Source organism: Bubalus kerabau, chromosome 1, assembly GCF_029407905.1.
Source record: "Bubalus kerabau isolate K-KA32 ecotype Philippines breed swamp buffalo chromosome 1, PCC_UOA_SB_1v2, whole genome shotgun sequence".
Classification (NCBI taxonomy): domain Eukaryota; kingdom Metazoa; phylum Chordata; class Mammalia; order Artiodactyla; family Bovidae; genus Bubalus; species Bubalus kerabau.
The window spans coordinates 168907220-168922043 of NC_073624.1; the positions used below are offsets into that span (position 1 = coordinate 168907220).

A 14824-nucleotide genomic window follows, 5' to 3' on the forward strand; every position below is an offset into this window, starting at 1 on the left:
ACTGCCCTGGGAGCCTGTGAGAGAGGCAGGCCCTCAGGCCCCACCCAGACCTCCTGAGTCACGATGTGTATCTTCACAGGAGGCCCAGGGATCACACTAGAGTTTAGGGAGCACTGCTTTAAGTGATGCTCAAAAGCTCCCCCCCAAACACAGGCTTCTAGAAGGGAATGTGGCCGCAGCCAGTCAGGACTCACCTCTTGGATTTAGGATCTCAAGGGGACACATGTTCAAACCAGAAACATAACCTTTGCAGTGTCTTCTGTAATTTCTAAGACAACTTCAAACATAAAATGGTTATTTTCAAAATATGTGATTACTGGATTCAGAGCTGCTTGCCAAAAAATATCCTCCCAGGAAATGCCTTTCTTCCTTTGACATATATTTGTGAGGGGCCCACTGAAAGTCCAGCTTTGTGTTGGGTGAGGGGACCCAGCCGGAGAAGAGTTATCCTGAGTCGTAACTGTGGTTCTGAAGTTGTCTGCATAGACCTGGGACAGCACTACCGCGGCAGCGGGAGGAAGAGGAATGTTGGTGTTTTTGACTTTATTTCAGAAAGCAACTGGAAGTAGACTAATGGACTTGCTGTCCTTGTTGTGAAGCTCTTTTATTCTGACAAAACGAAAGTTGGTCAGGACACTCAATAGCAGCATGTTCTAGATCACTGAACACAAAAATATTAATTGTAGAGATTTCTCTTCAATATTTCTGCAGCAAATCCTATGTCTTCCTGGGCTTGCACAGTGCTTATCCAGTAGATAAGGTCATCATCCAGCAGCCACAGTTACCCTCAATCTGATATTCCTGGTGGGCACGAGCCCTGGCCTGAGGACAGCCAGGGGCAGTCATCTCAAGGCCCCATGAAGAACGGCATCAGATCCCAAATCTCTTCCTTATTTCACTGCTTAATTTCTGCTCCCTCTTCTGCAGACTGGGAAGAGCAGCGCTGGTGGCGAGGGCCTGGCACCCCTGACTGCTGTCGGCGCATTCAGGAACAGTCGAGAGGCCAAGTGGCCGCAGACAGTGCTGGAGCCTACCTCCGCCAAGGCCGGATGGCACGGCTGCCGGGGCAGGCTGTGCTGGTACAGAGAGCTTGGCGTGGCCTCAGGGAACACGTGGGACTCGAAGATGTGGCGATGCAGGGCAGGGTGTGCACGCACCCTATTACGCTGTTACAGGCTCACCTTGGAGCACGAGGCTGCGGGCAACGCAGGCCTTTCCCTTAGCTTCTTCAGATCCTAGGTCTGTGTGCCAGGCACCCCAGAGGTGAACATGGAGTCCCAGGGCGACCAGTGTCCCACTCAGTCTGCAGGTGCCAGCTCAGCAGCTCTCTTCCCTGTCCTGCCCCTGCTGCCCACGTGCCCAGCACCACACAAGGAAGCACAGCCCAGCCTGGCGAGCTGGCTCCTCGGAAGAGGGCTCACGCCCTTGGGGTGGATCCCTCCTGCCGTCTCAGTGTTGCTCCTCTCACCAGCTTCCTAAAACTAAGACACACATCTATCCAAGGGCAGGGCCCTCCCTGCTAAGATGAGAGGACCTGTTCTCCAACAGAGAGCAGAGATGCCAGAGCACGCCCCACTGGAGGCTGGCAGCCTGGACAGGGCTCGTGCCCCGCCTGCAGTGCTCACTGCTCTCTGGGGCCCCGCTCCTCTCCCTCCCGCTTCTCCAATTCCATCTCACCACTCCTGCCAGCTCCCAGGCCTGCTCGCTTCCTTCCCTGTCACTGATTCTTTCTCTCCCCTACAGTTAACCCAGAGGAGGAGGTGCACCTGCTCTCATGTCAGTGTCGGGCTGAAGGGCAGAGCCAAAGCCACGCACAAGCACTCTGCACTCCTGTGTGAATATGGGAGGAACAAAGCAACCACATGCTTCCAGTGCCACCTGCCAACACTCCCCCTTCTCCCACATGCAGTCAGTAGGGGTCCTGCTGACTTCAGTGGGAAGGTATGTTTGGTCACCCTCCCATAGCCCAGATCTGCCACATATCTGAAGGGCACTCCATGATGGATAGGACCCTGCAGGTGCAAAGGAGAGGGGACGTGGCATCTGACTGTGCTGAATTCACAAATAAGAGGTGCATATGTTCTGGCAGACTCTTTTATTTAGGAAACGGATCCCCCTGCTGCTTCTTACTGTTGACAGAGGTCTGGGCGATGAGCCCTGCTCTGAACACCCAGTGGGAGGACGGAGAGCCGCCTGTACAGCCTCTAGAGAGGCAGCGAGTCATCACAGAGAAGGGCGTTGGTACCGTGTAGGCACCCTTCTGCAGCCAGCCACTGCTAACTGCCGGACCAGAAGATGACTTTTTATTCACACATACACATATTTACTTCAATCATATTTTAGAAATCATCTCTTCCACGCTAAGATTTACAATAAAAATAAAATAATTTGCTCTGTAAACTATAGTAGAAAGTTTCAAACATCTTAAAATTATCTTCCATACAACGGAAAAAGAGTTTTGTATTCTTTTTGGGTGAAAGAAGACCCAAAGACGCTGAGGGAAGCTGCCCTGGCACACTTTTGGGGACGAGTGGATGTGCGTCCTTGTTGCAGCCTGAGAGAGAACAGAGCTGCTTTCTTCCCTGCAGGCGTGAGGTCCAACTTTCTATTCCCCTGGGTTCTTCCAAGATGCTTAAGGCTGCTCCGCCGTTGCCTGGTCCTTGGCGGCAGCAACGAGCTCTGCAAGAGCTGGAAAGCTTCTTATGTCTTTTGTTTGCAGGCCCATCTTTTCTATCTGTAAAGGCCACAGGAATGAATCAAGTTAGCTAAATGTGGAAGAGACCCTTACAAAGCAGAAAACAAGATATCCACCCTCACCTTACCCTCCACTAAACCAGAAAAAGGCAGCTTCCTGAAGACTGGTACAATAATTTTTTACTTTCAAATAAATGAAGTTAAAAAGTGTACTTATTATAACATTTATTTCTGGAGGTCATTCTAAGAAGTCAGTGTCAATTTATCTCCATTCACTAAATCATACTCTCACCAGGATAAGAGCCTCTCTTATAGGCTGAAAGAGAAAATTCACACTAAGAAAAGGAACTTTTTAAGTGCAGAATTCTCAAAAAACGACTCGCCTGAGGTCTTAATCTGGCATATCATTAACAACTTTTTCTTAGAAACAACTCTGGCACAGCAGCCATATGGTGGCAGAGACGCAGCACAGCGTCCTCACCCTTTATTCACCACCGCCAAGCACACGCGCACGCGTGCGCAGCAGAGTCTGGAGAACGCAGGCCGACTGTGCAGCCCCTGCGGGCATGCTGCGGCTCGCCTGGGGGCTGGGACGGACCCACCTCCCTGCTCTTTTGCTTACTTGCTCTTCATCTGTTTATGGCCAACTTTTTTGCCCATAAAAAGACTTTAAATCTCTTGTGAAACAGAGTACATAAACAGAAGAAGGTAATAGACTTTCTGCCAAGATGTCCCTGTAAATTCACCTGAAAACGGAAAAATCTGGATTTTCAGTGATGACACTGAGCCGTAAGAAAGAGCGACTAGAAAAGCAAGCATCTTTGATGGGAATGTTATGGTATCACTTTTTCTCTAGCAAAAATCTCTTCCTGGTGGCCCAGTGGTTAAGAATCTGCCTGCCAATGCAAGCGACATGGGTTCAATCTCTGATCCAGGACGATTCCACACGCCTCAGAGCAACTACGCCCACAGCACAACTCCTGAAGCACCACGGGCCTCAGAGCCTGTGCTGGGCGACAAGAGCAGCCGCTGTCTGCGGAGCGTGCACTACGACCAAGAGGAGCTCCGCTGCCACAGCGAGGGAAAGCCCACGAGCAGCCACGGAGACCCAGTGCGCCAAAAATAAATAAATAGGAATTTTTAAAAAGGTCTTTCTTGAGCATTTATTGCTACAGAAAACCTAAGCACTTGAGAAAGCCAGTTTCTGAACCTTCAGGAGTTTGACACTAGTAAGGATGGAAGGCCCGCGCAGGACCCACGCTTGCCCGTAGGTGACGGTGCCTGCGCGGGTGCCGCCCCTCACTGTGTGACACCAGACTTTGTGCTTTACAGAAACCTAAAAACCGCAGGCAGGGAGGCAAAGAAACTGTGCTGAGATGATTTCTCAAGCACCACACAGAGAAATCAATGGCCTAATGCTTCTCTAGTTATTCTAAAGCCAAACTAACAGATATCTCAAAGGATCCTCAGCCAGCCAGCACCAATGCCGTATCAAGCACGGTTTAGGCACTGGACCAAAAGGACACCATCTCTGCCTATGGGCTCATGTCCCAGCAGCTTTGGGAACATTAAATGCCAGCAAGCCAACAGAATGTCAATTCAATGGACCTCAAAAAGTCTGCTTTATCCTTCTCATATTCGCTGGGTGCACATCCTTTTCCTTCAAGTGTCTGGGGCCCTGGTCCTCTTTTCTAGCACCGGGAATGAACTTTTGGTCCCTCCCAGTCATCGCCGGGTGCCTGCTGGGCCCTTGGAATGCAGTCAGGGCCCTTGGAAGGGCAGCGGCGCTCGGGTCACCTGCTCTCCTAAATACGCAACGTCCAAGGCCAACTGCAGTCGGATCTTGTCATCATCACTCATGCCACTGCCACTGAGCCCAGCCGGGCTGGCGGGAGTGGTTTTCCTGGCTTGTTTGAGCCTCTTCAGGCTCTCCTCCATCTTCCGCACAGAGTTCAGGACGTCCGACACAGTCTCATAGTACCTTGAACATAAGACACAGCGGTCAAAGAGACGTAGTACCAAACACACCCACGAGCTTTGTGGACCAAAAAAGGGATTTTTTTAGTTAAAAATTCAATTCCAATAAAAGATCAGCCATGGTAAATACTGTTTAAGACTGAAAGAAAAACAGGGTCTCAACTCTCTAGTATTGTATTCCCTCAGAATTTAAGAACTATGTGTATGAATTTTGTCTAAAATGTCCGTCCTGAGCACTAAGAGAAATCACAGGCCAAAGTCTTTCCTATATCAAGGCTGAACAGCAGCTCATTTCCCAAATGTAATTAGCAAATTCATTTACAATCAGTTCTAGGAACAGCTCATCATTTTTAAAGAGTAACAGTATTTCAAAAATTTTAAATAAAACTAATTGCCTTCAAAATGATTTCCAAATTATAAATGAACTATATTTAAAAATTTTATTTACAAGCTGGTTACCTGGCATTTAGAATACATTTGCCAACAGAAACTGCATTATAACTCATTGCTGTGTTCTAAATTAACTCACAAATGCTGCTTAATTCATAAGCAGTAGAAACAAAATATTATTGCAAAATTAATAATTAAAATTCAACAACAAAATCAAATAATATATTTTGATGTAACTCAATGCTGGATTCGGGGAAAATAGTTGGTTGAATTAGAACTGAAGAGACATTCAACCAGACATTCAACCAGACTGAAGACCTCCTCTAGTCTCATTAGCTTGAGGATTTGACAGCAATCCTGTAAGAGTTATTATAACACTCCACAATGAACATGTTTGCTTCCTTGATTACCCTGGTCTCCCCAGTGCAAGTCTGCTGACTATCAACATGATTGGAGCCATTATGGAAGAAGGAAACAGGACCTGAAAGGAGAAGTGTGCCTAGACCTGCAGAACATCCCTACATGGAGTGACATTAAGGACATCAAAGGCAGCGCGCTCAGGGGCCTGTGGAATATGCCTGGGTCCCTAGAGGTGTGTGAGCTGTGGGAGGCGGGGCTGGCGTGGCTGCAGGCCAGGCAGAGCCTTGGCTGGGGTGGAGTGAGCACAGATGGGAAGAGACTGGGTGCCCACATCCAGCCTTGTCCAGTGATGAGGCCACAGACAACAACTTGTGATGGCCCCAGTGATCTCTGACTTAGGAGTTTTCTAAGAAGGTCCAGAAGTGTCTACTTGTAAGTTACTTACTTATGCGTGCTCTCAGAGAGGGTGGCTTCTAACCATTGCTGAATCGTGGCTTGCTTGAGCTTGTCCTTGTGCCTGCTCTGAAGCTGGTACAATGGCTTCAGAGCGCTGTCCACGTAAGAGGAGGCTGTCACGGGCACCTCCTGGGTAATGGTGGTAGAGGTTACAGATGAACAGAAAAAGAGAAAGTAAGTTACTCAAACCTCATGTTCAAAAGGACATTACTAAGGTACCAGTTTTGAGACACATACAAGTGTTGTCTACAGAAAGACCCTGGAGACCAAGAGGGAGCCACAGAGGACGATGCCCGGAGCTGACTGGATTCAGGTTCCCTAACCTTGTGTTCACACAAATCACCTGGCCACTTTGTTAATTCTAGGTCTGATTTTGTGTGCGCGTACTGGGCAGGAGGTGAGTGGGGCCAAGTTTTGAGACCGTGCATTTATAACAAGCTCCGACCGGTGACCATTTGCTGCTGCTTAACAGACCTCTTTTTAAGAAGTGAGGATCTAGTTTTCTTAATTTTGGTCTCTTCATGTGTAGATCAGGACACTGGCACTCACTTCATGAGACAAAAGGCAGTGTAAAGTGTTTAGTACAGTGTCTGACCCACAAGGCAAGCCCTTGGTAAATATAACACCACCCTGCTGATGACAAAGGGAAAGCTGGTAGACTCCTAAAGGAAAAGTAATGAATTTGGCAAACTAAAATAGGTCTGTCTCTTCCACTTCAGACCAGAACGTCAGGAGATTAGATGCTCTTGCTGACGTTCCCAGAGGTGGACGTTCTGCTGTATGTCCTAGATTTTAAAAGGAAAAGGAGAATAGCCACAGAGATGAGCTCATCTCGTCTCAGGATGCAGCCCAGCTGCTCCCTGCATTCAGAGCAGGGGCTGGATGGGAGAAGTAGCCCCAACAGCAGACCAGGCCCCGCACTGGGTGTGCGTATGGAAACTCCAGGATATTCCAAAACAGCACAATGCTGTGGGACATTTTCACAGCTCCTGGGAATAATTTTAGTTGTAAATTAAAATCCAACTTTTACAACCAGGAGAAAAGAAAATTAGAAGGAAAATAAGAACTAGCAAGAATGGAATGAATATAAACACTTGAAAATGAGAGTTCAAGAGAAAAACTAAAACACTGCTAAAAACAAATTCCCCAATTCCTATTCTATAAAGTGAAGACAAAGGAGAATTTGACTTTGAATACCAGTATAAGCTCAATTTTTCACTTTATAAATAACTTTAATATCTTTTAATGTAACTTTTTTATACCATATCCAGTAAAAGACTGAAGCAGGTCTTTCCAATGGCAATATAAAAGAAATAAGGTAAATTCAGATCTTCTCAAATATAGAATATGAAGACCAAAAGAAGGGCAGGACTTAAAATGTTTTATTAAAATGCTTTCTTTGAAAATACTATTTTCCCTCAAGGCCCAAAGTCCACACTGCCTAAGTCCAGCTACCTAAATTATGTCTGTGCCCAGTCCCTGGCCATCTTCTCACAATTGAATGAGATGGAGTCTCCCCTGGAGAACCTATTTCCGTTCTCACTTAACCATTTCTTCCCTCTCTGGCCTTCCTGATACGTATTTCCCCACCTCAAAATTCTTGTCAATGAGTGCACTGACCTTATTGGTTCTTCGGTACAGCCTGGGAACCTCCAGGGCACTTTTCAGGTGACTAAAGCAAGACTCACTTAAGTCCTGGGTGATTTTCTCACTCAAGGCGGGTACACAGGCAGACAAAGACAGCTGGGAGTCCTCCAGGGCTGCTGCGGAGATGGAAAGATGTGTTTTATCACTCTATTCAGGCCCAGGCCTAAAGAGAGTATACAATAAACCAAATCAAATCAAATTATTAGAATTAAAATATTTCATTCAGAGAAGTTAAAAATCACAGAACAGAATACAGAAACAACCAAGGATTTACAACTAGAGAAAACTGTTAATTAAATATATCCTAGTCTCCAAAATTCTATTTTAAGTTATTTCTTATTCAAAGATTTGCTTAATCTAAAGACTCATTTTTACCTGAGATGGAGGAAAAATTCTTAAAGCCCATCACTTCAAGTTTTGGCTTGATTGTTTCTAAGAGTTCTGGAAGCTGAAATAAATACGCACTTTATATATTCAGTTACTTTTTATTAGTCAAAGGAGGAGGCAATTCTATATGCACCTACAGCTCCAGAATGTTATTAATTAATGATAAAACTAAACTCAGAACTTTCAATAACTTTCATTGGAAGAAAACAAAATTCTTAATTAATGCTTTCACTAGAAAATAATTCAATGACAAGGAAAATCATATTTTCATGGCTATTAATGCTATTCTGTAGCTTCCCTCAATACCAAAAAAACCTTATGATAAAGACCATGTTTTTGCTTAACACATACAGTATATGTCCAAGCGCCACAAAACACTTAAACCTGAAAAAAGCAGAAATAAGTATCACAGCACTTAAACACATTCTGTTCTTAAACAAAGTTCTGTTAATGGTAAAAGCAAGAACATGAAACCTATGTGGAGGAAATAGGAAGACGTTTTAATCGTTCAGCACTTTTAAAGTATAAGTACTGGGTAAGTAAACTAGAAATAATTAGAATCCAACCCATTAAAGACCATGGCTCCACAGAGTAAGCTGAGCTAATGAGGGCCTGTCTTGCTCCTGGCCTGTGGTGTCACTGCTCAGGGGAAGCCAGGGCTCCAGGCAGGCACGCTGCAGACAGGCTGCTACCCAAGGAGGAGAGCATGCCAGTCACGGGGTGGAGGCAACACCGGAAGGGAAGTAAATGGATGCTTTCTCTCAGAGGCCCTGGGCCCACAAGTCTAAACCCCATGAGGCCAGACAGTGAGAACACTGAACCCAACACTTGGAATCCTCTGCAACACAGGCTCACCTGCTCCTGAAGCCTGTGCAGGTCTGTGACCACATGGACAAGCTGAGTGCTGGAAATGGAGGTGATGGGCTTTGTTTCAGAAGGGCCACTTGCTTGGTCGTCACAATTTCCTTGGGTGATAGAAAGATCTTTGCTGCCAGTTACCAAAGGCTTTTTAACATCCTTAGCACTTTCATTAGAGATGGGCCTGAGTAAAAGCTGAAAAAGGATTTCAGTGATAAAATGTTTCCACCTGCAAGATACATGAGCATGTAACTCAACACAAAAGTGTTAAGTGAAAGTTAACTCGTGAAAGGACACCACATCCTGTCTCTCCAGGCAGGTGTGAAAAACAGGAACAGGACACACTTTGGCCCCATGTGCATCTCCCTCCTTGACTTAAGTGACAGTCAGAAATAGAGCAAGAGGTCCCGAAACTAAAGGGAAATTAAGATCTGGAACCTCGAAGGTTTTAAAAAGTAAACAATTTACTGTATTTACTTGATAAATTATCATCATAAGGGTAAAAAATAAAAGTCTCAACCTCAATTATGCTTCAAATAATACAAATGGCATAATGTTCTCTGCATAATGGATTGCTACAAGGGGAAAAACCTAAGAGAAGAGCACTTGCATCGAGAAAAGAATGGAATATTCTAGGTGTAAGAATAATCACTGGCTGGCATCTTGCTGGGGGTGATGAAGAAAGCCCACGCCTCACAGAATCATATCAAGTTCACGGGGTCCCAGGAACTGCACAATCTCCGTGAACAGCTGCACAGGGCAGGGGCTCTACTGAGACTCCTCTGAGTAGAGGGAGGCAAAGGAGGAAGAGGAGAGGAACGTGGATGGAGCACCATTATCTGCTGGGCACCTTCGTTATCAGTTTGCTGGGCAAGAAATCTCTTTACTCCTCACAACAAGCACATGTAGAAGCTGTTTTCCTATTTTACAGACGAAGAATCTGAGATTCAGCCAATTTCCCTAAGACCATGAAATTAAAGAGCAGCAGGGCCAAGGTCTGAGTTTGACTTGAAGCCTGTGCTTTTTCCATGAAACACTCTCCTCCAGTTGACAGAGTGCTTTCGTGTCCGTGGGTGATGGCTTCTCCATGTCATCTTTCCTAAACTTCTGCTCATGCTCTCTTATACTCATCACCTTGCACTGGCCGGGGTGTGTGTCTGTCCCTGAGCTGTCTGTGCAGGCATCCCTGAGACCTGGAACGGACCAGGTGGGGCCGGGTGCTCAGCACTGGACCACAGGAATGTTCCTGTGGCTTTATGCACAAAAACTAATCAATCATCATAGGCATGTGAATACCTAATACATCCAAGCTGAAAAGGGTTTCTGAAACGAAGGGAAGGTGTATCAGTTTTACAACCTTCTAATCTCAGCCATTTGGTGTTTTTAAATTTCCAAATATTAAGGAAAAAAATGCATATTTTTATCATCTTCATTAAAACGATCATCTGTTTTATGGTGCCTCTGTATTGGAGGCACCATACAAAGATTCTGTTTTCCTCAAGGAAAATAAGGTCAATGTGGTGCTTTTCAAAAAGACGAAGCAATGACTAGGTGACGACTGATGCCCCTAAAGGTCACATAAACAAGAGTGAAAAGGATGGAAACTTGGGAATTTGGACTATAGCCCTTGCATCAACCTCTCATGACCACATGGGCTTTAAAAATCTTGGCACGTTTCCTTAACCTATCTTTAATTCATTTCAGTCTTGGTTAGGGATGAGCGCCAGCCAGCCCTCACCTCCTTGACAAATACGGAGTACCGCGCCAGAATCTGCAGCGCCAGTCTCCAAAGACGGTGCGCCAGCGGCGGCAGGAACATCTTGTCAGACCAGCACCTCTGAAGGCTGCTCCACGTCCTATGAGAAGCCAAAAGGCGATACGGGCTCCCAGCTAGAGGTAAAAACGCACAGTTAGGGAGTCGCAGCAGACGGGCTAACAGCTAAAATCTTCAGCGGACAAGCCAAGAGTGAAGCCAATGACCTCCTGAAGAATCCTATGAGGTCAGCAAAGATTTGGGGAGGTGGCATGCACAGCCAAGATGCCACAACGTGGACATGTTACTACATCTCTCCTATAACGCTGTTTTCTAATTTTACATGACTCCTCCCAGGTATTTGATACATATTAAACATATATAACAATCAGAAATAATCAGTTAACAGGTACTTTATAATAAATCAGCAAATGCGAATTGGAGTGGCAGTCACTTGCAAGGGTTTAATCTTTGGTTTTAGACGTGTCCTGTCTTCTCTTCCACTCTTGAATATGCTATTTACATATAGGAAGTCAATTACACATGGCTACTTTTGCAAAGACAGCTGAAAATAAACTTTTGAGGCTAAAAGAGCTCAGTTTAGATGGAACTTGGCTGCACAAAAGGGAGCACAGTGGAGTGGAGCTTTGTGGCTACAGGAACAGCCACCCAGGTGAGCAGTCAGCAGGGGCGCCTAAAGCATGACTGGATGCAAACGTGTCTGGAACGTGTAGGCTGAGCCCAGTCCCTGCCCGCTGTCCCAAGACTGGCCCAAGGGTACTGGAGGCCTGAGGCAGCAGTCCGGGCTGAGTCATCCTCTGGAGGGAAGGTCATTCTGATCCTTTACCTTAGCTTGAGAGGGAAGTGGAGGATGGCCACATGGCTACAAAAAAGGCTGTCACTTAAGCACAGCAGGGGTTATATCCCCTTGACACATTATATTCAGAAATGAAAATATGGTCTCCTTCCCATGTTCTTAAAGCATCCTTTACATCGTCTCTGTACAGCCGGAAGCTCTATAAACCTTTTTTTAAAAAAGAAGTTAAACAATATCTTCAGGGTCTATGGTAAATAATCTGCATGCAATGCAGGAGACCTGAGTTTGATCCCTGGGTCAGGAATGGCTGCCCACTCCAGTAATCTTGCTTGGAGAATTTCATGGACAGAAGAGCCCGGTAGGCTACAATCCATGGGGTTGCAAAGAGTTGGAAACGACTGAGCAAGTAACACTACTGGAAGATAGCAAAAGTTCAAAGTGCTCCCAGGGCGCTCAGGCCACCAAGAAGACTTGGTGAATGGAATCAATCCACTTAATGATAGCCTTTGTCACTGTGAGGATGTTACCTGGTGCATCTTCCAGGACATCTGTAAGTGCTGCTTCTAAGGATCCCGCTATTTCTCTAAATCTGAGAGAAAAACAAGAGTGTAAACTGCTGTTTTCTCTGCTTCAGGTCCCTCTCCCCCAACCTCCCCCGCCCCAGGCAATAGGACCCTTCTCCTGCTTGCTCACAGGGCCAGTGCCTCAGAGATGCCCCAGCAGCCCTGGTGCCTGGCCTCCACAGACTTTTTTTCTTACTGAGCAGGAAATAAACTTTTCTGAATTACTTGACCAGGAAGCCATTTCTGGCAAGTTCCACCACCTATAATCAGGTAATCACTTCCGGGCCATAAGACTGGATTTTCCAGTCCTCTTACCTCCACACTATCAAAGAAAGTAAATGTCCCTCAAACTAAGAAATGGAGAAGCTATATTCTGTATCTTTGTTTGCAGCTTGAGACATATCACTGAAAGTAGGCAGTTAAACTAGAACAAGTCTCTGCCTGGCGCTCATCAAATGTCTGCTGCCTGCACACCCACCCTGAGGCTCAGGATCTGCTTTCTCGATGGGTTTTCTGTTTTCTCTGCTGGCTATTTGCCATTGCATACCATCTTCTCACAGACTTCTGTTTTAACATCTGATGTGGACACATTTTTATGACTGAAATGGAACTGTGTGTGTATTTATTTCCTTAATTAGCTGCCTATGTAGCATCCTCCTTCCCACCTGTATAACCCTTCCATGTTCATACTTTCTCTACCATGTATTCTTCTGTCACCCCCTAGTTCCCTTGCTACCAATAAATTCTGAACATACTTAACATCAATTTACCTAATCGATAATTTTGGTTTTTTTGATAGTACTTATATGCTTTTTAAAAGCAGTTCAGAGACTGATCTTCAGGAAACTGGAGAGTAGATGGAGCAGCACTTCATACAAAGAGCAGCAGCCCTGCCCTCAAAGGCACGAGCGGCTGAGAGCAGAGGGCTCTGGGCCACCCTGACCGCTGGAGCTGGCTGTTCCCCACACGGAGGGAAGAACTCAACAACTGCCCCGTGAAGCCTGTGAAAGGCGAGTTTCTCCAAGCAGCAGACAGAGGCACAGAGGGAACAAGTGACAGAAGAGAAGTGGAGGAAGAGAAGAGAGCATTGGAGAACCGCAAAGGAGCGGTGCTCCTGAGCACAGTGAGGGGGAGAGGGCAGGGGCTGCTCTGCAGTGGAGAGAGCAGGCCAGCTCCTGCATTAGCCTCAGACCCCTCATCCCACCTTTTGCCCAAATCATTTAATACATAAAACACAGGAAGTAAGCTTCAACGCGGAAAAGGCCTGACACTAACGCAGCATTGTTCAGAACGCGGAAAGCCAGAGGCAACCTTCACAGCCCCAAGGAAGGGAGGTTTCTGTAACATGCGGCACACTTCCTACTGAATGCAGCGTGAAGAGAGGTCAGCTTGAAGCTCTGTGGCCATCAGAGGAACAGGTATAATTCAGTGTAAGTAAAGACACAGGATACAACTATTTGTATGCTACAACAATCTGAAAATCACACAAACGAGAAAGTGCAAGAAACAAATGCAGCAGACCCCTAACATTAATGCCTTTTGCACAGATGTGCAGGTTATGTGTGACCAGGTGCCCCCTCGCCCTGCCCTCCAGGAGCCCAGCACCAGCCCCTCAAGTAGCTTTGCTGGCCAGTAACTTCCAGGACTGAAATGTTAGGTTGTACTTCTTCTTAGAAAATAAACAAAGTGAGATGTTACTTTGGTGAAATTTGAAAAGTCATGCTGTTTTCACATGTACATGGGATGCCATCCTACTCTTGATAGAGGATTTGTAAGAAAGGCAACCCCAAGTACAAACACTCCTAAACTCTTGCACTGGGGCATGGGCATGATCTGGAGACACACACCCGCTTCCCCACGCACGGCTCTACTTGTGCATGGCCTCAACCTGAGGAGGGTGGAGGCGAAGGAAGGCACATTAGTGCCACACAGACTCCACGCTGTGAAGGAGCTACACTCTGTGAAGCATGTGCTGAACAGAACAGACAGAGAGCACACGTGACCGTCCTGGGAGCATGGAACATTCTAGCAAGAGTTCAGTCAAAAAAGACCTAACACTGCCTGTAGCATTTAAGGGGCTAACACCCAGCTTCCAGGCAGCCACTGACTTGCTACCATTTGAGACTGTTGGGGGCCCATGTGCATTTAATCTCTTTCTATGAAAACTAATTCCTAACCCTACTTTCCAAAACTCCTGTAAGAACAAATGAAGTGCTGGCACAACAGGGCACCAGAGACAGAAGGGGTGCCCGTGTGCTCCCAGAACGGTGGTGGCGGGGGGCGTGCCTTCTTTCCTGAAGATGATGGGGATGTAGGCCGAGGGTCAGACCCGGGGCTGTCTGATTGCTACTGAGAGTGCAGTATTAGTACTGATACTCCTTCCTAGGAATTTGTTGAAACATCACCACCCTACTGGCGTTTAGGCTTACTTTAAATGACCCTGAAGTGAATCAAACAGCAATACAGCTTTGACACTAGCCATGTCTGCAGAACATTCTGTTATCTCAGAGAATAAATAACCCAACCACTGACAAAAATCAACAGAATGGTGTTCTATAAAGTATTACTTGAATTTCTTTTTAAGTGGAAGAGCAAATGCACTGAAAACAGGTTCCACACTTCATAACTCAAACGTAACTGTTTTAATTTCATAAATTTTAAATAAAACTATTTACAAAGAAAAGTTAAGCAATTCCTTTTCATGCTTATGGCGAAACTCTGGTGAAGATTAAAAATGTCTTTCACGGGACTGGCTGAGTTTCAGCATAGTTTAAGACTCAATTACCAGCTTTGAGAGAACCTATGATGAGAGGAGAATGAGCTGAGGCCAGGCTGTGCCACCCTGCAGGGCCCACGACTCCAGAAGGCAGAATGATGTGACAGGGCAAGATCACCAAGTGTTGGGGGTATGGGGCCTGGGGA

General features: G+C 46.1%; 1 protein-coding gene across 2 annotated transcripts in view; it reads right to left on the reverse strand.

Moving 5' to 3' along the window:
* Nucleotides 1-2076: 2076 nt before the first annotated feature.
* The window catches only part of COG2 (component of oligomeric golgi complex 2), a 42526-nt gene continuing 29778 nt past the window's right edge, over nucleotides 2077-14824 (reverse strand). Inside the window, exons 11-18 of one of the 2 annotated variants that reach the window (XM_055539038.1) lie at nucleotides 11867-11928; nucleotides 10508-10659; nucleotides 8767-8964; nucleotides 7900-7972; nucleotides 7498-7637; nucleotides 5867-6006; nucleotides 4492-4675; nucleotides 2077-2734 (exon numbers count right to left, since the gene is read on the reverse strand). In XM_055539038.1, the coding sequence (XP_055395013.1) occupies nucleotides 2633-2734; nucleotides 4492-4675; nucleotides 5867-6006; nucleotides 7498-7637; nucleotides 7900-7972; nucleotides 8767-8964; nucleotides 10508-10659; nucleotides 11867-11928 (1051 nt within the window). In that variant the 3' untranslated portion in view covers nucleotides 2077-2632. Of the gene's footprint in view, nucleotides 2735-4491; nucleotides 4676-5866; nucleotides 6007-7497; nucleotides 7641-7899; nucleotides 7973-8766; nucleotides 8965-10507; nucleotides 10660-11866; nucleotides 11929-14824 lie in introns of both variants that reach the window. The other variant, XM_055539037.1, reaches the window with a different exon arrangement.